At 53.8% G+C, this 20,219-nt stretch overlaps 6 protein-coding genes across 6 annotated transcripts; 4 read left to right on the top strand and 2 right to left on the bottom strand.

Annotated features, from left to right (window-relative positions):
* Positions 1-1,716: 1,716 nt before the first annotated feature.
* BDY24DRAFT_392331 (mitochondrial pyruvate carrier family protein) lies at positions 1,717-3,065 on the top strand. Its single transcript, XM_076640889.1, has 7 exons — positions 1,717-1,831; positions 1,921-1,965; positions 2,038-2,044; positions 2,137-2,240; positions 2,515-2,588; positions 2,691-2,743; positions 2,843-3,065. The coding sequence occupies exons 1-7, from the start codon at positions 1,786-1,788 to the stop codon at positions 2,919-2,921; spliced, it is 408 nt and encodes a 135-aa protein (XP_076495844.1). The 5' UTR covers positions 1,717-1,785; the 3' UTR covers positions 2,922-3,065.
* Positions 3,066-3,165: 100 nt separating this feature from the next.
* On the bottom strand, positions 3,166-6,793 carry BDY24DRAFT_409924 (beta-glucan synthesis-associated protein-domain-containing protein). The gene is made up of 21 exons (XM_076642838.1): positions 6,666-6,793; positions 6,572-6,578; positions 6,478-6,502; positions 6,295-6,385; positions 6,134-6,196; positions 5,968-6,057; positions 5,753-5,864; positions 5,583-5,682; positions 5,428-5,496; positions 5,320-5,345; positions 5,118-5,244; positions 4,923-5,051; positions 4,828-4,843; positions 4,613-4,750; positions 4,466-4,512; positions 4,253-4,384; positions 4,114-4,176; positions 4,018-4,038; positions 3,901-3,946; positions 3,790-3,818; positions 3,166-3,716 (listed from the first exon to the last, which is right to left on the bottom strand). Exons 1-21 carry the CDS (start codon positions 6,691-6,693, stop codon positions 3,345-3,347), a joined length of 1,731 nt encoding a protein of 576 aa, XP_076495843.1. The 5' UTR covers positions 6,694-6,793; the 3' UTR covers positions 3,166-3,344.
* A 1,352-nt stretch (positions 6,794-8,145) lies between these two features.
* Positions 8,146-10,231, bottom strand: BDY24DRAFT_392324 (tubulin-tyrosine ligase family-domain-containing protein). The gene is made up of 5 exons (XM_076640888.1): positions 10,036-10,231; positions 9,627-9,861; positions 9,115-9,540; positions 8,621-9,046; positions 8,146-8,523 (listed from the first exon to the last, which is right to left on the bottom strand). Exons 1-5 carry the CDS (start codon positions 10,098-10,100, stop codon positions 8,191-8,193), a joined length of 1,485 nt encoding a protein of 494 aa, XP_076495842.1. The 5' UTR covers positions 10,101-10,231; the 3' UTR covers positions 8,146-8,190.
* A 138-nt stretch (positions 10,232-10,369) lies between these two features.
* BDY24DRAFT_442215 (NAD(P)-dependent alcohol dehydrogenase) lies at positions 10,370-12,176 on the top strand (the record flags this gene model as incomplete). Its single annotated transcript, XM_076644671.1, has 8 exons — positions 10,370-10,576; positions 10,647-10,693; positions 10,817-10,965; positions 11,087-11,222; positions 11,335-11,453; positions 11,535-11,868; positions 11,952-12,055; positions 12,141-12,176. Exons 1-8 carry the CDS (start codon positions 10,419-10,421, stop codon positions 12,174-12,176), a joined length of 1,083 nt encoding a protein of 360 aa, XP_076495841.1. The 5' UTR covers positions 10,370-10,418.
* Positions 12,177-12,453: 277 nt separating this feature from the next.
* Positions 12,454-16,377, top strand: BDY24DRAFT_392320 (uncharacterized protein). The gene is made up of 23 exons (XM_076640887.1): positions 12,454-12,694; positions 13,061-13,227; positions 13,335-13,446; positions 13,556-13,637; positions 13,743-13,815; positions 13,913-13,949; positions 14,057-14,066; positions 14,136-14,261; positions 14,360-14,472; positions 14,555-14,568; positions 14,648-14,706; positions 14,775-14,799; positions 14,883-14,955; positions 15,040-15,150; positions 15,225-15,292; positions 15,371-15,383; positions 15,459-15,477; positions 15,557-15,610; positions 15,694-15,711; positions 15,779-15,792; positions 15,869-15,897; positions 15,984-16,069; positions 16,165-16,377. Exons 1-23 carry the CDS (start codon positions 12,568-12,570, stop codon positions 16,232-16,234), a joined length of 1,500 nt encoding a protein of 499 aa, XP_076495840.1. The 5' UTR covers positions 12,454-12,567; the 3' UTR covers positions 16,235-16,377.
* Positions 16,378-16,999: 622 nt separating this feature from the next.
* On the top strand, positions 17,000-19,009 carry BDY24DRAFT_416053 (uncharacterized protein; the record flags this gene model as incomplete). The annotated part of the gene is made up of 10 exons (XM_076643540.1): positions 17,000-17,051; positions 17,138-17,246; positions 17,351-17,357; positions 17,447-17,521; positions 17,595-17,664; positions 17,725-17,741; positions 17,836-17,899; positions 17,968-18,609; positions 18,695-18,825; positions 18,923-19,009. 10 exons carry the CDS (start codon positions 17,000-17,002, stop codon positions 19,007-19,009), a joined length of 1,254 nt encoding a protein of 417 aa, XP_076495839.1.
* Between the last annotated feature and the right edge of the window lie 1,210 nt (positions 19,010-20,219).

Here is a 20,219-nt window from a genome sequence, read left to right as displayed (position 1 = left end):
ATTCAGCAAAAGGGAAACGATGCGACGAATGCCTGAGACCGTTACTCCAGGGTAGGAAGGTCTGTGGGTCTTGTAAGGAGGATGTATACTGTGGAACTGCTTGTGAGTTGAAGATCTTCTGGCCTTTATGAAGGAGGGAGAGGGAAGCAAGGAGAGTTGAGCTCGACGTTGTTCCTTCTCGTTTCTTTCTCTCTACGCTCAAACTTCCCTCCCTGATATTCATATCGTTCCCTCGTTCCCAGGCCAAACCCTAGCCTGGAATCGACATCACCAACTGCTCTGCAAACAACTTCCTTCCTTAACTTACAAGCTCAAAGGTCATCAACTCGACGAACCCACTCGACTGGACGCCCTCCTCCTCGCCCGTCTCGCCGCCGAACACTTTTCAGCACCAGACAGGATCCCTTCAAACATCATCAAGACCATTTCCAATTTCCCTCCCGAGTCTTTTTTACCTCACGAACTCTTCCTCTCCCTCCTCCCGACCCACTCCCTCACCTCCAGCTCTCCGATCCCCTCCCTCCTCGCTCCTCACCTCCCTCCTCATCTGACCTCCTCCGAACTCGACCTCCTCCTCGCTCGGTTCCCGAGGAACAACCACTCCCTCACCTCCCAAGACTCAAACCTCGAACCCTTCGCAAACGTCGTCCTGGCAGGAATCAGTCGAGCTGCGAATCACTCTTGTTCTCCCAGCGCGGTCATCTCCTGCTCGTGGCAGGGCGACGGCGTGCTGAACGTTGGTTTGAGGACGATTCGAAGTTTGCGAGAGGAAGATGAGGTGCGTCGCTTCTGTGCTTCCCTCTGTCTCGTGTTGAGAGCCTCAGCAGGAGAACGGTGCTGATCGTTTCTTTTCCCCCGACGCCCGACGCGTCCCCTCCCCGCTCTCTCAGCTCACGATATCCTACCTCGACCCCCTCCTCTCGTTCCAAACCCGCCAAAAGACCCTTCAGCACCTCTACGACTTCGCCTGTCTCTGTCCTCTCTGCTCTTCCGCCACCTCCAACTCGCCTCCTCCCCGACCTACACCCATCCCTCAACCACCTCCTCCTCCCTCCTCTCTCACCTCCCTCGCCTTCCTCCAAACTCCACCCTACCCCGATATCCCTCCACCGTCCTTTCAGATCCCAATCACCGAGGCTCAGATCACCAAAGTCACAACAGGATTCGGAGACGCCCATCACGAAGGACATTGGGAGGAAGCGAGCAAACTGGGAGCTCAGCAACTCAAGATCTACTGGGGCGGGTACGGAGGCTGGAGGCCTGTTATCGGTGAGTGCTCACTCTTTCTTGCTCTCTTTGCGCTTCTCGTCTCGCTGTAGCTCTGATCTCTTTCTCCGTTTGTTGTTTTCGACGTCACAGCGACGCATCTCCTCTCGCTCTCCCGCGTCGAGCTCAACAGGTCGATTCTTCTTCCACTGGGAGACGTAAGAGGAAGGACGTGCCTGGTCAGGTCAGCGATGTTTGTGAGGTGGGCTCGGGAGGTTGGGAGGGTCGTTTGGGGAGAGGAGGAAGAGGGGGGGGAGTGGGCGGAGGAGGTGAAGCAGGTCGAGAGTGCTTTGAGCGCTGAGCTGGCGAGCTGAGATGACCATTTGTAGCATCTAACAGCAAACGAAGAGGGCAGGGAAAGGGCGACGAGTGGAAAAAACGGGTCGGCCGTTGAGCAGGTCAGTTTGAGAGCCGATGCACTCACTCTGCCTCCCTTCGAGCGAGCTTCGACTTCGAGCTCAGATCTCCTCAACCCGCCACCCCAGAAACCTATCCTTCCCTTCTTTTCTCTCTCTCAAGATGTCGGGACCCGTAGGAAACGCTGCTGCTTCCAAAGCTGCCTCAGGTTCGCCCTCCTTCACAGGGGAAAGACGAGAAACCGAATGAGAAGCTGACAGAACTCTCGATGCTCCTTCTCCCTTCTTTTTTCCTCAGCTGTGACAGGCTCCAAATTCTCGTACTACTTGAACCACCCTGCTGGTAAGTCACCCTTCGCTCTATCTATCCACCCATGGCAGTCACTAACCTTGCTTGGCTCTCGTTCTCTCGCAGGACCCAAGTGAGCGAGATTCTCTCGTCGGCTCCCTCCGTCCGTCACTGCCTCGGAGACGCAAACTGATCCTCGCTCCTTTTCTTCTCCCCTTTCGCTAGGACCATCTTCTTCTGGGCACCTATGGCCAAGTGGGCTCTCGTTATTGCTGGTGTGAAGGACATGAGCAGACCGGCTGAGAAGGTTTCCGTTCCCGCCAATCTGGGTGAGCTCGCGACCTTTCCTTCTTCCTCCTCCTTCCAGTCGCAATCTCTCGAGCTCTGGGGCTCTGAGAACGATCTTAATCTCATAGATGAGAGGGAAGAGTCTTATCTTACCTCTCGTCCGATGGGACTTTTGGTATTCTTCTTCTCGGGGTCGAGGCAGCGAAAACCTCAACCACACTTCGAGCTCGGTCGAACCTCGTTCCTCTTCCCGCTCCGTGCCGCCTCTCTTTCACCGACTGACTCTTATCTCTCGTTGTTCTTGCCTCGTTTCAGCCCTCATGGCTACAGGATTCATCTGGGTTCGATGGTCGATGGTCATCACTCCCGTCAACTATTCTCTAGCAGCTGTTCGTCTTCATCGTCCCTTCGTCTTGCCGTTCCCGCCTCCTCCCCTTCGTCTCGACCTCCTTTCTTGGGTCTGACACCTTTGACCTTTTCCTTCTTCGCAGGTCAACTTCTTCGTCGGATCCACGGGTCTTGCTCAGCTGTATCGAGTGTACGAGTGAGTGTCTTCCTCTTTCTCCTTGAAACTTCGACGCGTCACGTCTCCCGCACGATCTGACTCCTTTCCCTTCCCTCTTTCCACACCTTCCTTTCAAAGCTGGCGATCGAACAACCCTCTCGCTGCTGCCGCGGCGGATAAGGCTGCAAAAGCGAAGACTGCTGATTCGAAGGCTTGATCTCCTTCACCTCTTCTCTTCGTCTCTCCCTCTCTCGAACCCCGGTTTCTTTTTTCAGTCTCGAGCTCCTAGACTTAGATGGTTCACTTTAGATTTCCAACTTTCCCGATTCGTATTTGTATCCAATTATTATCCTCGTTTCTCTGGCTACCGTGGAAGCATGTCGAAGGAGGGTGGGGAAGAAAGACGCGTCCTTTGATTGATCTTCGAACACGAGGAAAGCAGGGCGCGCTTCGTCTTTCTTCAGCGCAAGAAGCAAGAAGCGAGAGACAGAAAACCACGAGAGAGAGAGAGAGAGAGAGAGAGAAGTCCATGCAAAGATAGAGAGGGCTGATGCGAGACGAGCCGAAGGAAAGCAAAAAGAAAGGTACGATCTAGGTTGAGGGCGAGGCAAACGAGGGAAGTCTATAGAGAGGGAATACATCAAGAGTTGGAGGGGGTGAGTTGTATAGAGAGACCGAGAGAAGGTCGCTCGAAGAGGAACGGAAAGGAAGAAGAGAGGCGTTCGAGAGCCGGTCTCGAAGCGAAACGACGGCGTCTAGCACGTTCCAGTAAGGCGGTTGACGGGGGTGGGAGCGTTGTCTGTGAGTTGATCCCACTGTTTTCAAGGAAAAAATAGAGCACCGGGAAGGTGAGCGGAGTCGTGAGGGAAAGAAGAAAAGGTGAGACGAACCGTTGTGATGTTGGCGTTCGTGTCTGCAGAAGAGGAGAGTGAGTGAGCAAAGCGTGGACAGATACACTGCGTAATGAGGGAAAAGTCTCACAGCCGTGAATGTATCGCTCGATGTAGGCCTCCTGAAAGACGAACGAAGAGAGACGGTCAGCGTCAAGAGGGACACGCGACGAGAAGAAGAACTGTAAGACTCACGGTTGGGAAATCGGGAGGGTCGCAGCCGACTGAGAAGAGGCAGAGTTTCGGGGCGTAAGCTTGGCACGACTCAGGAGGAAGAAGAGGAAGCGAAGGAAATGGAAGACGAACTGTTCTTCGCGTTGGCTGGTTGGTAGACTCGGATGTAATCGATGAGCTGAAGAAACGAGACAGTGAAAGGGTGCGTCAGTACATAACAGTACTTAATGGTAGAAGTGATACACTCACGAGATGGAAAGGCCAGTCGGGCTGAAAGAGAGAGACAACGAAAACCATCAGTTCGAATCGACGACGCGTCGAAGTCAGCTTCTACCGAAGACTCACCTCGAGTCCGTCGTAATCCACAGCTCCGAAGTTCTCCGAAATCCCAAGATTGGCGAGGATGTACTGAGGGGAAGACGAACAGATCAGTGAATAGGTTTTCGAGAGGAAGTCGCGTCGAGACTCGCTCGAATCTGCTCACCATTGGCTCTTGAGGAACAGGTCTCATCGATACCTCCGCATCAGCGTTGGGACCCATGCCTGCAGCCTTGTACGTCCATGCGTGCTTGTCGTCGGCGAACCACGAAATATATCCGTCGTTGCCCGGCAGGTACTTTGGGGAGGAACGGGGAGGGCAAAAGTCAGCGACGCGTCGGCAAGGAAAGGAAAGAGCGAGACGAGAGAAGGCACTCGCCTCGAACGCATACATCGAGAAGCACGGAACGGCCCCGTACTGGTAGCCTGTCGATGAAGGGAAAGATCGAAGAAGGCCAGGTCAGAAGGAAGGAAAGGAGCGCTTCAACGTCGTCGTCTCCCTCGCTCAGTCGTCTCCCTCACTCACAGTTTTGATCTGTTTCGACCACGACTGACGACGACTGTTGGTACACACCTCCCGAGTAGGTGTTCTTGTACGATAGTTCTGGGTCCTCGATAATCATGTTCTCGTCCGTGCTGAGCCAATCGTACTCTGGGTTGAAAGCTGAGAGCGGAGGACGCCAAAGCGGAGGGTCAGCGACGCGACGGGCACTGGGAGAGTGAAAAAGAGCAACTACTTACGAGCCCATTGAGAAGACTGAGCAATGAGAGAGAGAGGAAACGAAGGTAAGCTTCGGAGAGGCAGAGGGGAGAAAGAATTGGCGAAAAAGACGTACCATCGAAACATGGCCTACAAAGGTCACCGCGTCGACCTGGGCCTCGAGCATATCGATCTCAGGAGCACTTCGACCGACCCAAGATCCGTCAGGATGCTTAGGACCAGGGTGAGTTTCGTCGTCGGGGCACTAGCGCAAGGAGCGAAGGAGGATCAGCTCGATGAAACGAAGAAAGAGGAGAGAGGATTGATTTACCGTGCATCGACTCAGCCTCTGACCAGGAAGATACGACAGGGCTCCGAACCCAGGAGCCCACTCAGATCCAGACGTGGTAGAGATCTCAGGAAGTCCGTCGATAGTTTGGTTCATCACGGTGCCGACGCTGAGAAAGAGAAAGAAGTCAGTCGCAGGATTGAGGGGAAGTGGACTGGGCGAGAGACAAAAGAAAGATACCTACTCGCACGAGTCATAAGAGTAGGGCCACTGAAATAGAAAGCAGAGGGAGGGGTGAGGTCAGCGTCGAACTGAAAGACGCGTCAAATCCAAGCGTCGTTTCGGAACTCACCATCCCATCGAGAGTTCCTCCGTATCCAGCTCGTCCAAGGTTACCCATAATCCAGACGGCCGGCCAAAGCTGCGAGAAGGAAAGAACGAAGGCAAAAGTAGGTCAGCTCGATTCCGATCTCAATCTCGACGCTTCTCAGAAACCGAACGACTTACACCCGGCACGTTGCTCCTCCCTGGGAGTTGAAGCGATGTCTCGACGTAACCACCAGTGAAGCAGAACTTCCTCCAGGTGGAGAGCATTCCTCCGGTGTAGCTGCAAGACAGAGAGAGGCCCAAAGTCAGCGTACGAGAGCGTGCAAGGAGAGGAAGAATGAAAAGCTCACTTCAAGTCATGGTTCGGGATCTGGTCCAGCGTGATCTTAAGATTCCCTCCCTCCGTTGTGACTGCTCGAGGATCGTACCACTCGAGGTTGTTCGTTACCCAATAGTTGAGGTCGTTTCATGCGTACAGATATAACGGGGTCCAGCGTCAATGAAGGGGTACAGCGACAAGGAGGACAAGTGCGAGCGAGGAAAAGGGGAAAGAGATCCGGCGTACCTTGCGCTTCCCAATATGGATCGTCACCTGGGAAGAAAGATCTTCCATCGGTGTTGAACTCATCAGAGAAGACAAGCTCCATGAGCTCTCCTTTGAAACCGAGAGGGAAGTACGGTCAGCAAGAGAGGGGGGCGAGACGCGTCGAGTTCGAAGGAACGAAACGAACCAGTTTCGCGAGAGATCGAGGTCCGCTTATCGAGAGGGGTAGCGGGATCGATGAGTCCAAAAGCTTGAAGTACAGAGGAAGGCAGAAAGTTAGGATTCGACGAGACAAGGAAGTCAGGGAGAGAGCGAAAGGAGGAGGACGAGCGAAGGAGGAGGACGAACTCTGACCCCCGACCATCTGCGGAACTTGTCCGCTTCCATTGATTCCTCCTAAGTTGAACGCTCCGAGAGTCTTCCCGTCGTTCTTCGTGAGCTGGGGAGGGAGAACGGAGACAAGAAAGCGTCAGCGGCGGCGAAACTTCAAACGAGCGAAATAATCAGAGACAAAGGAGAGGACCGACTCACCTCGGAGTATACGGGATATCCAGCACTGTTGAAAACGGTGGGAGGAGGTCAGCACGAAGCAGCGAAGAGCGAACGAGAGCAACGGGAGACTCACAAAAGCACTGCGACGCGACGAACGAGCGAAGAAAAGGTCAGCTCTCTCCCTCTCTCTCTCTCGCGCCATATCTCTCTCTCGAAGATCAACTCACTCAAAAGAGCCAGCACCAAAACCAACATGCACCCCAAGTTCGCAATCCCTCTCCAAGTGAAGATCGTTCCTCTCGTCTCCTTTCTCGGTGTAGGATTGTGCAGGTAGTCGTCCGCCTCAGGTTCATCAGCTCCCCAGTACGATGGATCCGCGGGGAGGACGAACTTTGCGAACGAAAGAAGACAGAACGCAAAGCCGCAGAGAAGTCAGAAAAGGGAGTCTTTCGAGGTTCATATCACGACGCGCATGTTTCGCGAAACGGGAAGGGTTCACCTTCTCCGAAACGGTCCCGACTGAGTCTGAGCGATTGGTTCGCGTCGAAGGGGTCATGGAGGCCTAAGAGCAAGGGACAAGTCGGTCAGTCAGCGGTTTGGAACACCCCATCTTGGGAAGCTCCCAAGGCCCAAGCAAGGAGGAGACGGCATGAGAAGTAAAAAAAGGATGAAGAAACTCACCTGGTAGTAGCTGTTCGTGCTAGACCTACTGGCAATAGAGTCTCTCGAGAAGGCAGAAGCGCTCGAGGGAGTTCCGAGCAAAGGGTTCCCAGCTCCTCCAGATCCTCCTCTCGAGTTGAGTCCGACGGGGGGAGAGCGGTCGTAGCTCGAAGGAGCCAGGTTTTCCGACGATCCGTAGTGGGCACGATATTGGTAGGATCCGAAGGAAGGAGATGGGTTCATGTTGTTGGGACTGGAGTTGTGGTTTTGACGTTGACGAGGGAAGGAAGAGGACGAGGGGGAAGAAGGAGAGGAGGAGGACGACGACGCGACGGCGGGTCCGGAGGTGTTGAAGGAGTAGGAAGGGGTGTTTCGGGGTTGCGCTTGTCGCATAGGACGAAAGGACGGAAGCTACGATGGAAGGCGGGTGATGGTGAAGGGTTGGGTAGAAAGACGAGCGAACCAAGAGAGAAAAAGAAGAGAAAGAACGAAGAGATGGAGGTGAGCTCGAGGTCTCCATCAGCCAAGCGGCTTGAAATTCACCGAGGAATCATCCCCTCCCCCTGCTTCATTTTCACCTTTGCTTCCCCATCTCGAGAGGGAGGAGGAATAAACAGCCGAGTCAGGGTTGGCAGTCCTGCAGGCAGCTCTACGGGAGGAGGAGGAAGGGCGTCGAGCAAGCGGATCGAGATCGAAGACTCACAAAGTTGAGTTCCGCGGTCGAGTTTGTCCCAAGCGTCCTCAGTCCCTGGTCCAAGTCTAGGTGGGAAAGGAAAACGAGGGTGGGTGAAAGGTCGGCAGCAAGTCTGGGCAATCGAAGGGCTGCGAGCCTACACCAAAAGGGGAAGCTGCGTGTTCTGGAACGCGTCGAGGACGAAACCAGAAAAGGAGAAGTCAGGTCTTGGAAGCTGTAGACTACACTACGTCATCGGTCAACTCACCCAGTTTGAGGCGCTCGCTCGGCCTCTCGACGAGAGACTCGCTCGCACCATCCATTCGCGTCGAGCCCTTTCCCTCGCCCTCTCTCCTTTCTCTGATCCAACCCTGCAAAGTTATCAAACGCACCATACATACCTTCCAATCTAAGTCTTACTACCATCCACCCCTGACCTCTCCCTTCCCGAAACAGCCCCATCCGAATCTCTCGTCTCCGACCTTCCAATCCCCGTTCCACCCACTCTCGCTCTTCTTTGCCCCCTGTTCTTCTTCGTCCTCATCAACGGTAGTCTCGAAGCCGAAATGAGGAGCCACGACTCCCTTCACGACTCCTTCGAACATCGTTTTGATCTCCGCTTGAAGACGCGTTCCGGATTGATGGAAGTCGGGGGATGCGTTGAACTCGAGGAGGTGGACTTGGGGATGAAGGTTTGAGGCGGTGGTCGAAGAGGGAGTGGGAAGAGTAAGGAGAAAGTCTACGCCGAAGATCTATTTGAAACGAGGTGATGGAAAGCAGCGAAAGGAGAAGAAGTTAGAGACGCGTCGCAAAACCGACAGAACGAAAGACGAAAACGCGTCAACTCACCTCAAAGCAGTTCGGCAACGTCTGCATATGCACACTCCCACACTCCACCGCCGCCTTGATGGCTTCGGCTCCCACCTCTCCCACCTCCTTCCAAACCCTCTCCAACACCTCCTTCGTCAATACACCTCCTCCTTTGACCTCCCTTCCCTCCAGCTCCCAAAGCAGATGCACGTTCTCCTCGTTCACCTCGCCCGGACTCATCGGTGGTTGTAGACACGTGTTGGTAAGATGGGGGAGGAGAGACTCTTCGTGCGAAGAAGGTGGCGAGTAAGGAAGGGAGGAGAAGAGAGCGAGGGTTGTACGGGCGAGGAGGGTGGTGTAGGAGGAGGAGAGAAGGAAGTAGGCTCGGAGGTGGAATTTGTGGTTGGCTGGTGCTGGGTGCGGTGCTGTAGAGGGAAGGAGAAGGAGCGGGGAGGGGAGGTATTCCTGTGGAAAGAGGAAGAGGGTGAGTCTGAAGAAGGGAGGGTAGAGAGGGAGAGGAACGAGCGACGAACCTGAACGACGAAATGCCTCAACTGACTACTGCTCACACCCCTGCCCTCCTCCTCCTCTCCCTCTTCCTCTTCCTCTTCCTCCTCATCAGAATCCTCCTCCATCTCCTCAAAGATCTCTTCCAACTCGCTCCTCGACGAGAACAGCCTGATCCCCATCCCTCTATCGCTCATCGCAGGTTTCAAAATCCACCACCTCTTCTCTCCCTCCTTCTCAGCCTGCTCCATCTCCTCTCCAAGCAGATACAGCTCGTCCGCAAACAACTCGTCGAGCTCGTCGGCGAACTGGAGTTCAAACGTGGATCCTTTGGGCATGGCTTTGACGAGAGCGGATTCGGGCTCGAGAGGGTGACCCGAAGTTTGGGAACGAATGGTTTTCCGTTGGGAATCTTTGGCGAGGTATTCGTGCGTTGTGAGGTGGAGGAAGTTCTGAGGAGGGGAACGAAGGAAGAATCAAGCAAACGCGTCGTCAGAGAAGGGAGGGAGAAAAGAGATTGGGTTAAGCTCGAGCTCACTTTTCTGATCAAAGCCTTCCTGTAGATGTAACTCGACGCGAGCAGCACAGGTTGAGGAGAACCAGCAGCCTCGTGAATGAGTTCATGATCCATCTCGTCGTAGTCGCACCACATGAGCAGAGGGGAGGAAGGAGTAGGAGGATTCGAGGGCAGGGAGGAGAGGATCGAGAGGGAGGGAAGGTGGGAGGTCAACGCTTGGAGGAGGAGAGTTTGGGTGTAAGGGGAGGGGAAGGAACTAAGACAGAAGAGCAGTGGGAGAGTCAGCATTGAATGTTACCTTCGGGTTTAGCCAGAACAAGAGAAGGGGGAATGCGAGGTCGAGAGAGAAAGAGAAAAGGAAAGGTCGAAGGTGAAGCTGAACATTCCTTCCTGTCAGTCTTCCCTTCCTCCCTCCCTCGAGAGGACTCACACGAAAACCTGCAGCGTCGTCTTGAGCTTGAGGACCGAAAGGGAGTCTTCTATCGTGTTTGCCATCTTTTCCTAGGAATCTCGAGGATGCTGGTCGTTGGAGAAGAGGTTTTAAGAGGGAGGGAAGAACGATGGTCGGGAGGAGAAACTCGGACGCTGATCTTGTTTGGTTGGTGTTCGTAGAACACTCGACGTCAAGTAGAACTTTCCTCCGACTATACTCCTCACCTCCTAAGATGTCGCGGAAGCAGAAGTTCGGACCATATCTTTCTTTTTTTCCCGAGGCAGCCTCGCTCGTTCGTGACCGGTCACTACTCCGAATCGAAGCTCGTCTCTCTTTCCTCCTTCTCTCTCGTTCCTCCCTCCGAACCACCACCACGCACCATGTCCTTCTCCATCCCCACCACCCAATCTTCCTGGCAACAGATCGCTCGCGGTCACCCTCAAGACGTCCTTCGTTTCTCCACCGACACGCCCGTCCTGAGACCAGGCAAAGGGGAGCTGTTGGTCAAGGTCGCTTTCGTTGCGCTCAATCCTGCTGGGTGAGCTTGTTTTTTTACATCTTCTCGCGAAGGTTGAGAGATTAGCTGACTCTCTTGCTTCTGGACTCAGTTACAAGCTGATGAACTTTGTTCCTGCAATGATGAGGAAGCTGCCTTGTGAGCTCTGAGCTCGTCTCCTCTCCTCCCTCTCTCCTCTCGCTCTCTCTTCGTTCTCTTTCTCCCCATCCCTCACACCTCTCTCGCTGACCTTCTATCGTTCACGCTCTTTTTGGCTCACAGCTACTCCGGAATACGACCTCTCCGGCACTGTCGTCGACTCCTCCGACTCCACTCTCTTCAAAGCAGGCGACGCGGTCTTCGGAAACACTCCGATCGATTCCAACCTCAAGACTGGGCGAGGAGCGTTGTGCGAGTACGCTGTTGTCAAGGTGGGCCTTTGAACTCCTTTTGAACTATAGACAACCTTCACAAAGAGAAGAGAAGCGAAGCGGACGGACGGAACGAAGAGGTTGACCTTCCTGGTCCTTCCTCTTTTTCCACCCTCCGCAGGAGGAGCATCTCGTCCACAAACCCAGCACCCTCTCGTTCGAACAAGCCTCAGGGATGGTCGTAGCAGGAGAGACAGCGTACGAGTCCTTGCTTGTGACGGGTGGGTTGAAGAAAGGGGATCGGTTGTTCATCAACGGTGAGTCCGATTTCGACGCGTCCCGTTTCCTTTTCGTCTCATTCTTCCTGTATCCCAACTCTCCTCTGCTGAGTCCTCTTCATTTTTCTTCTTTTATCTCTGCCGAGTCCAGGTGGTGGGTCGTCGGTCGGTCGTTTCGCGATCCAAATCGCCAAATCCGTCGGTGTCTACGTCGTCGTTTCGTGCTCTTCTTCCTCAAGGGAAGAGTGTTTGAATCTAGGAGCTGATGAGGTCCGTTAAAAACACCTCTCTTCTTCTCTCCTCATCCTATGTGTCTCACTGACTGCAGTGTCCCCTATTATCTCCTCTCAGACCGTAGACTACAACCTCTCCCCTCTCCCAACCCAACTCTCCTCCCTTTACCCTCTTTCCTCGTCCCTCGGGTTCAACCTCCTCCTTGACTGCATCGGCACCTCCCAAGCCCTCTACCACGCCTCCCACACCTTCCTCCTCCCCTCAGCCAGATACGTCGTCGTCGGCTTGCCCTTCCCCGATTCCATCTCCTCCGTCGCGGGTCTGGTTTGCAACATGGGTTCGAATCTCTTCAGACCGACTTGGTTGGGAGGAGGGAAGAGGAAATGGGTGATGTTTAGCATGAACGTGAAGAGGGAGTATCTGGTTGAGTTGGGGAGGTTGGCGGAGGAAGGTGAGTCGAAAGGGAGGAGAGAAGACGCGTCGCGTTTGAGATTCTGAGTGAGACTGACGCTGTTTTTGGGTTTGGTTTGGCAGGGACGCTCACCGTTTGCATTGATTCAGTTCATGGTTGGGATGAAGCAGGCGTGATGGCTGCCTATGCGAAGCTGGGGACGGGGAGGGTGAAGGGAAAGGTGGTGGTGCGTGTTGGTGGCGGCGGTGCAAGCTTGAGTTGACTTCTGTTCGAGCTACGTACATAGCTGGCGACTTGACACCCTACCTTAGATACTACTTGATATCCTCGATGCTCACTTTGACTAATGAAGCAGGGAAGAGGACAGCGGTCAACCGAAAACGAAGACGCGTCGACCTTTTGACCTTTTCGCCGCTGTATTTTTTCTCTGACTGCCTTCTTACAGAATCCTCCTTTACGCTTCCCTCACCCAGAGCGATCTTGTCACCCAGCAGAGTGAAATCTATCTCCCCTTCTCGCAGCAGCCTCGGAGAAAAAGACCAAAAGACACATGTTTCAGTCCGATCGAAAGAAGCGGGCAGGGAACGCGACGAGTTTGACCTTCCCTTCCCTTCTTTTCTTCTGCTCCAAACGACCACCAACCCCAACGGCCCCCTCCTCTCTCTCTCTCTCTCTCCTTCCCCTTCCCTTTTCCTTTCCCTCTTCTGCGCTACTCTATCAGAAGGAAATCGTTGATCGATGCTCGGCGCTCCCTCTATGAAACGACGAGGACCAGCAGGAGGAGGAGCGGTTCGTCGGACCAGAATCTTCAGCGGTCTCAACGTCCCTAGGGTGCCGAGAAGATACGTTTGGATCGCTTTGGCAGGTGAGTCAAAAGGATTATGTAGTTGTTGCCAGGTTGGGCAGGTTGCTGGTGAAGGGGTCGAGGAAGGAAGGAGGGAGAGAGGCAGGGACGGGAAGAAGGTTCGGGAGGAAGGAGGGAGGGAAGCTCAAAAGAAGGAAGATGGGAAGATTTTCTCGTGGGTTTCAAACCAAGATCCGTCAGTGGCATGCTTGACTTCTCGACCCCTGGCCGACCTTCTGTATAGATCGAGCTCATGGAGGTTGATTGAGCTCGAAAGGACAACGAGCTCGCTCTCTTGTTCTCGTTCTCGTTCAGCCCACTCTCTTCCTTCTTTCTCTCAACTTGACTGACCCTCTTCTCTCTCTCTATACTTCCCAATCTCTGCAGCTCCCTTTCTTCTCTTCTTCTACGTCATCTCCTCCTCTTCCTCCTCCTCGATCCCTTCGAACTACCGTCCATCCTTCGACTCCGTCCGTCAACGTCTGACACCCCAACAAGCTCAACCCGTGCAGCAACTCCCTCCTCTCCTACCACCCTCACCTCCAAAACGACAGGTTAGTATCCTTCCTCTACATGTACGCGAAAAAAACAGCCAAAAGAGGGCGAACAAGCTGACCGCGGGACCCTCCCTCTGCCTCCATCCCTCTCTCCCCTTTTCCAGTTCCAAGACGCCTTCGTTGCCCTCGAAGGAAAGAACCTCGAAACCAAGAAGGTCGGTGGCATTCCTGGCTACCAGATGTTCGAGAACCTGTATACCCACAAGGGGATTCTCTGTGAGTTTTCATCCAGAAGAGAGTTCAGAAGATGGGGAAGCATGGACGATCGTTTTGGTGAGCTCGAAGCTAAGCTCGTTCCTCCTCCTTCCTTCCCTCTCTCTACCAGACGCTGTATCTTCGAATCCCCAGTCGTTACCATCGGTTTCGGAGATCGTCAGCATCGGAGAGGGAATCGCGGATGAGACTTTGTGAGCTTTCGTTCTCGACCCTCGTTTGTTCGTTAGCTTCGTTCTGTGCACACGAGCTCACACCCCTCCCTTCTGTTCCTTTCTGTCGTGACTGCAATGCCACAGCTACAAGGTCATCACACCTGCTCAGGCTCTGGAGCTGTTTGGAGCTAGGGTGGCTAGACTTGAGGGGGATACGGTGAGTTCTCCCTTTGCAACGCGGCTGTTTTTAGACTCCCTTTGTTGTTCGACGCGTTTGCTGATCTCTCGTCCATTTCGACCTGTTCCGCCTGCAGCTCTTCTTCGCTGATGGACCACCAGTCAGCTTCCTCGGTTAGCACCCTTCTTTTTTTACTTCGTTTTCTCCAACTCGTCCCTCGAGCTAGTTCGCTCGAAAGCTGACCTCGCCTCTCTCCTCGACTTCCTCGTTCTCCCAACAGATCACTACTAGTTCGTTAACTTCTCTTCCGTTCATCCTCTTTCTTCTCCTCAAATCTGACCGACGTCTTTGCTTCACAGCCACTTCGTCATCGAATGCTTCTCGAGCGCCTGGCGCGTTCTCGCATCGAAGGAGAAGGGGTCAGCTCTCAACATGAGTCCTCCGGAACGAGTTATCTTCCCTAGAGAGGTCAAGTGGAGAGATGGGTGAGCTTTTCTTCTTCGAGCCGCGGGGAGGGGAGGAGGGAGGAAGGAGGGACAGATAGCTGATCGAACCTTCGAATCGTCTTCGTTCGACGTCGCAGACCTGGACTCAACGCTTGGTTCTTGGGAACCGTGATTCCTACGGCTGCTATCGAAGAGCTGGCGGGGTGGAATGATAGGGCTGTTTCGGGGAATGTTTACTCGTTCGAGCGAAGTGAGTCTTCGTCTAGCTCGACTTCCTCGACGCGTCGTGCTCGGTTTCTGATCCCCTGATCCTCTTTCCTCCTCCCTCTCAGTCGTAATTGTTGATGTGGGTACCACAGGTCTCGCCTTCCCTACAGCTTCGAAACCTTAGCTGATTTCTTCGTTCGCTCTTTTTCTTTCCTCAGCGATGGGCATCGCACCGACACAACCCAACAGCGAACCAGTGGAACAAGATGAACTCGGAGTGAATACCACGCTCTACCTTCACTCGTCCTTTCACTCGTTACTGATTCCGTCTATCTTTACCTCCAGAATCGCCGAGGTCAAGGCTCCCAAGGTTCGTTCTCTCTCCCTTCCCTCTTCTCCTTCATCGCTTCTCGAAATTGACTCTCCCCTTCCTTGTTTCCTCGCCTTTTCTAGGACTGGTGGGAGCCTCTCCGACAAGCTCTCATGTACTCTCTCCATATTCCCGACGAGCCTCTTTCGGATAAACGTGCGTTCTGACTCTGCCCTCTTTCTCGCCCCTGCCTTCGACGGCTGACCTTCCTTCTCCTTCGTCTGGGTCGAATGCACGCAGCCGTTATCACTTACATCAACCGACAGAGCACATCGCGTCGGAAGCTGAAGGATGAGGATCATCTTGCTTTGATGCAGGCACTTTACGAGGTTGAGGCTGAGGGTTACGCTCGCAAGTCTCCTCGCTTCCTCTCCTTCAATATCCGAATGATCAAGCTAATATTGGGCTGAGTTTGTTTGATGCAGAGGTTTATGACGCTCGAATGGAGAACATCGGGAAGAAGGAGCAGTTTGCGCTGAGTTCGAGGACGAACGTGAGTCGAACGCGTTGTTCTCCCCGTTCCCTGCTCGTTCGAGACTGACCAACAAACTCTGCCTCTCTCGCTGCCCAGATCTTGGTCGGAGGTGAGTTTTCCTCCGAATCGTTCCCTCCTTGACAAGAGCTCAGCTGATTCATTCTCCGTCCTCTCTTTTTTTCAGTCCACGGAAACGGCCTGAGGTTCGTCTCGTCTTCCCTTCTCCCTTACGGCCCCCCCCTTTTCTTTACTTAACGAGCCGATCTCTCTTTTGCATCACAGTCATCTGATGTGGATGAAAGAGGGTTCGACCGTCGTCGAGATCTTCTACCCTGAGTGAGCAGAGCCTCGGCCGACGCGTCGTGCTTTCGTCTCGCTTTCGAAGCTGACTTTCTTCCTTGATCTTTCTATCGTCGCAGAGGATTCACTCGAGACTAGTGAGTAAATCCTCTCTTACACCCAATTTCTACTTCAAGCTGACTTTCTCTCTTCGCCCTCTCTCAGCCAACTCATGACCGGTGAGCCTCGATCTATTTCCCTCGATCTTCTCTTCTCAACCTCACGCTGACGTGCCCTCCTTCTTATCTTCCCCAGAACCTCTCGGTCACGATCATTACACCGTCGTGCGCATCTTGGTCCCTCTCGCTCGTCCTCGATTCCTTCCATCGCCCGAACTCACACCCCTCCTTTTGCTGCCCTTCTTTCACAGTGGAACAACACCGTTCGACGAGAATCTGAGTGGCGGGAGGATGGAGAGAACCACTTCCCTGACGATTTCCAGGGCACTGAGATCCCGTACGTGCCTCGACTCCTTCGTACTCTCTCTCTTCCTTCCTGCCCGAACGCGTCCAAACTGACTCCTGGCCCCTTCCCTTTCTTCCGACTCGCAGGGTATCGGGAGCTTTCATGAAGGAACTTCTGATAGATATCATCAAGAAGACCAAGAAGTTCTCCGGTTAGAGGTAGAGGTAGAGGAGAAGAGGAGATCGCATCGCACATTTTTTTCTCATCATCTGTTCATGTTCCACGCTGTCGTTCTGCTTGTTCACGCCTTTTCTTATTTCATTTATAGACTGTTTATCGTTATGGCCCGTATTAGATTCTGGAATTGTACGAAGGAGAGGACGAGGGAGGAGAGGCGAAGCGAGGAAAGGACGCGTCGCGGCTCCGTTGGTTAGAGGTCGAGTAGGAAGAGCTGAACTTCCGCTACCGAAGCTGTCCCGTTCTCAAGCCCTACGCATCCTATTCCAGGATCGAACAGGAAGGGCGGTGTCGTAGTTTCGAGGTGAGCTTCGTTCTCGTTTCGAAGATGAGAGGGCGGACCGAGGACGAGCTCACTTCCGTCTCCTCTCCTCTCCTCGACCTATTGTAGCTCCTGATCGCTCTCAAGCCGATATCTCCGTTGTGGTTTGCGTACCAGAGACTCGCTCGTTGGATCGAAAACGAGGAAGATTTGCTCGAAACCGCTCTCAAAGCTAATCAAACATCGAACCCCTCCCCCCTTCTTCCCGTCTCCTCCGTTCATACCGTACCTCCTTCTCTCCTGTCGACCCCTCCGTTTCAGATTCGAAAGGAAGAGTTTGGTTTGAAATTCTTGGCCAACGCCTCGTATGGTTTGGCAGGGTTGGCCCGCCTCCAACTTTTCCCTCTCACGTCCGTGCGTTCGCCCTCCCTCGTCTTCCTTCAACACCCATTCCCCCACCAACGCCTACTTCGTATTCGACCATGGTTGCTACTCTGCCTATTCTCGCCATTACTTTGGGGCTCTTGATACCTGGTGAGCTGTTCGATCTTCCTTTTCCCCCCTCATCGAGACAACGCGCTGAACAAAAGCTTCCGACTTTCCCTTTCTTCCTCCCACAGGCTTCGTCTCATCGAAGATGCTTCCTACGAGACTCGAAAAGAGGGTCATCACCTCTAGTGGGCCAGTTAAATGGATCACACCCAACCCTTCCTCTGCTATCGGACAATGGTTTGTTTTTCCCGTCGGCCTTCTCTCCGATCCGAGCTGTTGAGCTTCCCTCTTCCCTCCTCGCACCGCTCTGACCTCTCTTCATTCTCCTCGCTCCCGCTCAGCTATCCTGTGAGCTATATATCTCTGGACTCCTCTAGTTGCAGAGATGGCGCTGAACTTTGCCTCTCGTCCCTTTCGCTTGCTCGCCCGTTCGAAAGCTCGCATTCGACTTCACAACAAGCGTCGAGCCCGAGTATCTCCAGGTCATCTCGTACGTGAACGATGCGCAGATCGTGAGTCCCGACTTTTCTTCTTGATCTCGTGCGAAGGTCGTCTGATAGATTCTTCTCCTTGCCGTATCAACAGAGAACGAAGTTCGAATCGTTCGACGGTTGGGTCGATTCCTCGACAAGGATGCGTTTCACTATCCCTCAGTGTGAGCTCTCTTTGGATCTCCTATTTTCGTCGACCTCTTCTGACGGATCCTCTTTTGCAGTTCCTTACACCGCAGGAGTGAGTACTTTCTAGCCAGTCGCGTCGTCGCCTTTCTTTCTGTCCCCTCACCTCGAGCTCACTCCCCCTTCTGTTCTCTTCTTTTGAGCTGTAGAGCTTGGTTCTGTTCCTGGTCAGAGGTTCAGATGGTGCCTACTCGACTCTTCAAGGAACTGGCTGTGAGTCCTTCTTCTTGCTCGATCGGAGTGAGCAAAACTCACTCGTTTTCTTTCCTCGTTGTCACCAGTCACCGTCCAACAAAGCGACGTCAGCAGCTGCCTTACCTCAAACTCAACTTACGACAGTTCCTTCTCTACCATGACCGGGCAAGGTCAGTTCACAGTGTTCAGGTCTTCAGCAACGCTCGCCGCGTCTCAAACGACAACCCGGACGGCCGACGGAACGACCACGTCTCCTCCCTCCAACCCTACTACTGGAACCTCACCTACGTCGAACGGAGACGTCACCTCCCCATCGTCCGAAACCACAACCGACGGAAATGCTGCTCCCTCCTCCCCTGATCCCACGACCAACAGCGCTGGTGAAGTCGTCGTCGCGTCTCCCTCGAACTCCAACTCCCTCCTCTCGACGCCATCAGCAGTAGCCACCTTAGCAGCAGGCTTCAACTCTACCACTGGAACCACTCCAACCGAACCCACTTCTTCAGATCCTGCACCAGCCGAGAAGAAGAGTGTTGCAGCTGCGATTGGAGGAGGCGTCGTCGGCGGAGTCGTTGGCATCGCTCTTTTGATTGGAATGGCCTTCTTCTTTTGGAGAAGGAACATCAAGAGGATGACGACTCTCGGGAGAGTCAGTCTCGTCGGATCCGATGAGAAACTTCCAGAGTCTGGGGTAGCTCATCCTCCTCCAGAGCCTTGGACGTACTCAGGTTTGCTCTTTTCTCCCTCTCGTCTCGTTTCGTTCACTGATCCGACGGTTCCGTCCCTTTCGATTCTTCTCCATCTTTTTTCTAGCTGCCGCTACACCCACGGCGATCCCGATGTCGCCGCTCGACAACGGGGTCCGAGTCGAACGAGACGCTGGATTCCAAAACAACGACCTCGTCGACATGAACGACGTCGACGTTCTCCCTCCAGTTTATTCGGTGAGTCACTCTTTCCCTTCTTCCTTCCCCTTGAAACTCTTCTACAAACGAAGCTGATCGTCGCTTCGTCCTTCGGTCTGCATCTTTCGTCTTCCAGGACGCGACTTCGAGAGCTCCTCCCACCGTCTCCTCGCACACGACCTCCTCATCTCCGATTTCGGCTGCCACCACCAAGTCTGTTTAAGTCTGAGCCCGTTTCTTCTCTAAATAGCATCCCCTCGTTACGTCGCGTCTCGTTTCTCAGGACTCTCCCTTCATTTTTGGTTTCGCTACGACTCGCTCTCTTTCCCCCGTACTACGGGATGCCAGCTTCTTTAGTGACTTCTTTTGCTTTCGGCCACTGATGAACGAAGACTGCATGGGTTCGAGGGGCGAAGAGCTCGAAGGGAGGAGAGTGAGGAACGACGCGAGCGAGACGGTCTGTTTTGCAGCTGTATAGTGAACTAGCCTTCGTTGTTGATCTGTAGCACTCTTCTCGAGAAGAGATGAACTGGGTAAGCCAACCGTGATCTGTAGTGGAATGTGGAAATCGGTCGCCAGCGGTCTTCACGGTTGACGGTGAGAGACGAGGAGAAAGGAGAGGGTCAAAGCTCAGCGTTTGGCCTCTTCTTCCCCTCAACCTTCACCACACTTCTTCCAGCCTTCTTAACTGAGACGTTCTTCTCTTTTCGGGAGGAGTAGCCTACCACCGGTACTAATGGGCAAAGGTGAGTTCTCTGCAAAGACTTGAGCGACCCGCCGTCGTAGAGAATGCTCGGAAGACTCGAGCCCATCCTCCCCCTCCCTGCCTTCTCCTTCTTCGAATTCAGGCGTGCCCTCCTCCTCTTCAAAAGTCGGAACAGGAAGAATCACTGCTCACTGGAGGATTTCCGCCTTGACGCTTTGTTCAGGTCGGTGCATCTGCGAGGGCCGAGAACTTGGAGAGGACGAAGAAGGAGAGGAAGGAGAGTCGAGCTCACCGATTCTTCCTCTTTCCTTTCCCTCCTTCCTCCCTCATCAACTGCAGTCCCAAATACAGATCCGAACCTTCTAGAATTCCCAGAGAAGCGTCTCTGTCGGACAAGCGTTCTCTTCGAAGGCTTTTTACTGCTATAAAGCCGTCAGGGATCGACGAGCCTGATCCTTCTGTCCGCCTCGCTCTTCGCCCTCTCGGTTCTTCGGTACGTCCGATCTTCTAACATCTTGTCAAACTCGAGGAGACGCTGCCGACAGTTGAACTGGTTCTGATTCTATCTTCCCTCCCTTTGTTTTTCAATCAGGTCATCCCAGCTCGTCCCCTGAGATCGGTCACCCGCGTCGTCCTCCCCTCTTCAGCCCTGCTTCTTATCTTCAGCTCTTCATTGGACCATGGCGGTTTCGACTCTCGCCATAGAGCTCCATCCGAAACGAGTACG

The sequence above is a fragment of the Mrakia frigida genome (genome assembly GCF_051309035.1).
Source record: "Mrakia frigida strain ATCC 22029 unplaced genomic scaffold BDY24scaffold_19, whole genome shotgun sequence".
NCBI classification, from domain to species: domain Eukaryota; kingdom Fungi; phylum Basidiomycota; class Tremellomycetes; order Cystofilobasidiales; family Mrakiaceae; genus Mrakia; species Mrakia frigida.
Note: the sequence above shows the minus strand (reverse complement) of the source record. Positions and strands in the feature narration are given on the sequence as shown.

What these genes read in the sequence shown, in the direction of transcription:
- BDY24DRAFT_392331 (XM_076640889.1), top strand. Translation starts at nt 1,786, where the DNA reads ATGTCGGGACCCGTAGGAAACGCTGCTGCTTCCAAAGCTGCCTCAG. An exon ending in TCAACTATTCTCTAGCAGCT is followed by an intron (nt 2,589 to 2,690) that starts GTTCGTCTTCAT and finishes CCTTCTTCGCAG; the next exon opens with GTCAACTTCTTCGTCGGATC. An exon ending in CAGCTGTATCGAGTGTACGA is followed by an intron (nt 2,744 to 2,842) that starts GTGAGTGTCTTC and finishes TTCCTTTCAAAG; the next exon opens with CTGGCGATCGAACAACCCTC.
- BDY24DRAFT_409924 (XM_076642838.1), bottom strand. Translation starts at nt 6,693, where the DNA reads ATGTTGGTTTTGGTGCTGGCTCTTTTGA. An exon ending in AGAGGCTGAGTCGATGCACG is followed by an intron (nt 5,052 to 5,117) that starts GTAAATCAATCC and finishes TCCTTGCGCTAG; the next exon opens with TGCCCCGACGACGAAACTCA. An exon ending in CCGACTGGCCTTTCCATCTC is followed by an intron (nt 3,947 to 4,017) that starts GTGAGTGTATCA and finishes TCGTTTCTTCAG; the next exon opens with CTCATCGATTACATCCGAGT.
- BDY24DRAFT_392324 (XM_076640888.1), bottom strand. Translation starts at nt 10,100, where the DNA reads ATGGCAAACACGATAGAAGACTCCCTTTCGGTCCTCAAGCTCAAGACG. An exon ending in ACGACGCTGCAGGTTTTCGT is followed by an intron (nt 9,862 to 10,035) that starts GTGAGTCCTCTC and finishes CTTCTGTCTTAG; the next exon opens with TTCCTTCCCCTCCCCTTACA. An exon ending in CGTTGCCGAACTGCTTTGAG is followed by an intron (nt 8,524 to 8,620) that starts GTGAGTTGACGC and finishes CGTTTCAAATAG; the next exon opens with ATCTTCGGCGTAGACTTTCT.
- BDY24DRAFT_392320 (XM_076640887.1), top strand. Translation starts at nt 12,568, where the DNA reads ATGCTCGGCGCTCCCTCTATGAAACGACGAGGACCAGCAGGAGGAGGA. An exon ending in TACCCACAAGGGGATTCTCT is followed by an intron (nt 13,447 to 13,555) that starts GTGAGTTTTCAT and finishes TCTCTCTACCAG; the next exon opens with ACGCTGTATCTTCGAATCCC. An exon ending in CCGAGGTCAAGGCTCCCAAG is followed by an intron (nt 14,800 to 14,882) that starts GTTCGTTCTCTC and finishes CGCCTTTTCTAG; the next exon opens with GACTGGTGGGAGCCTCTCCG.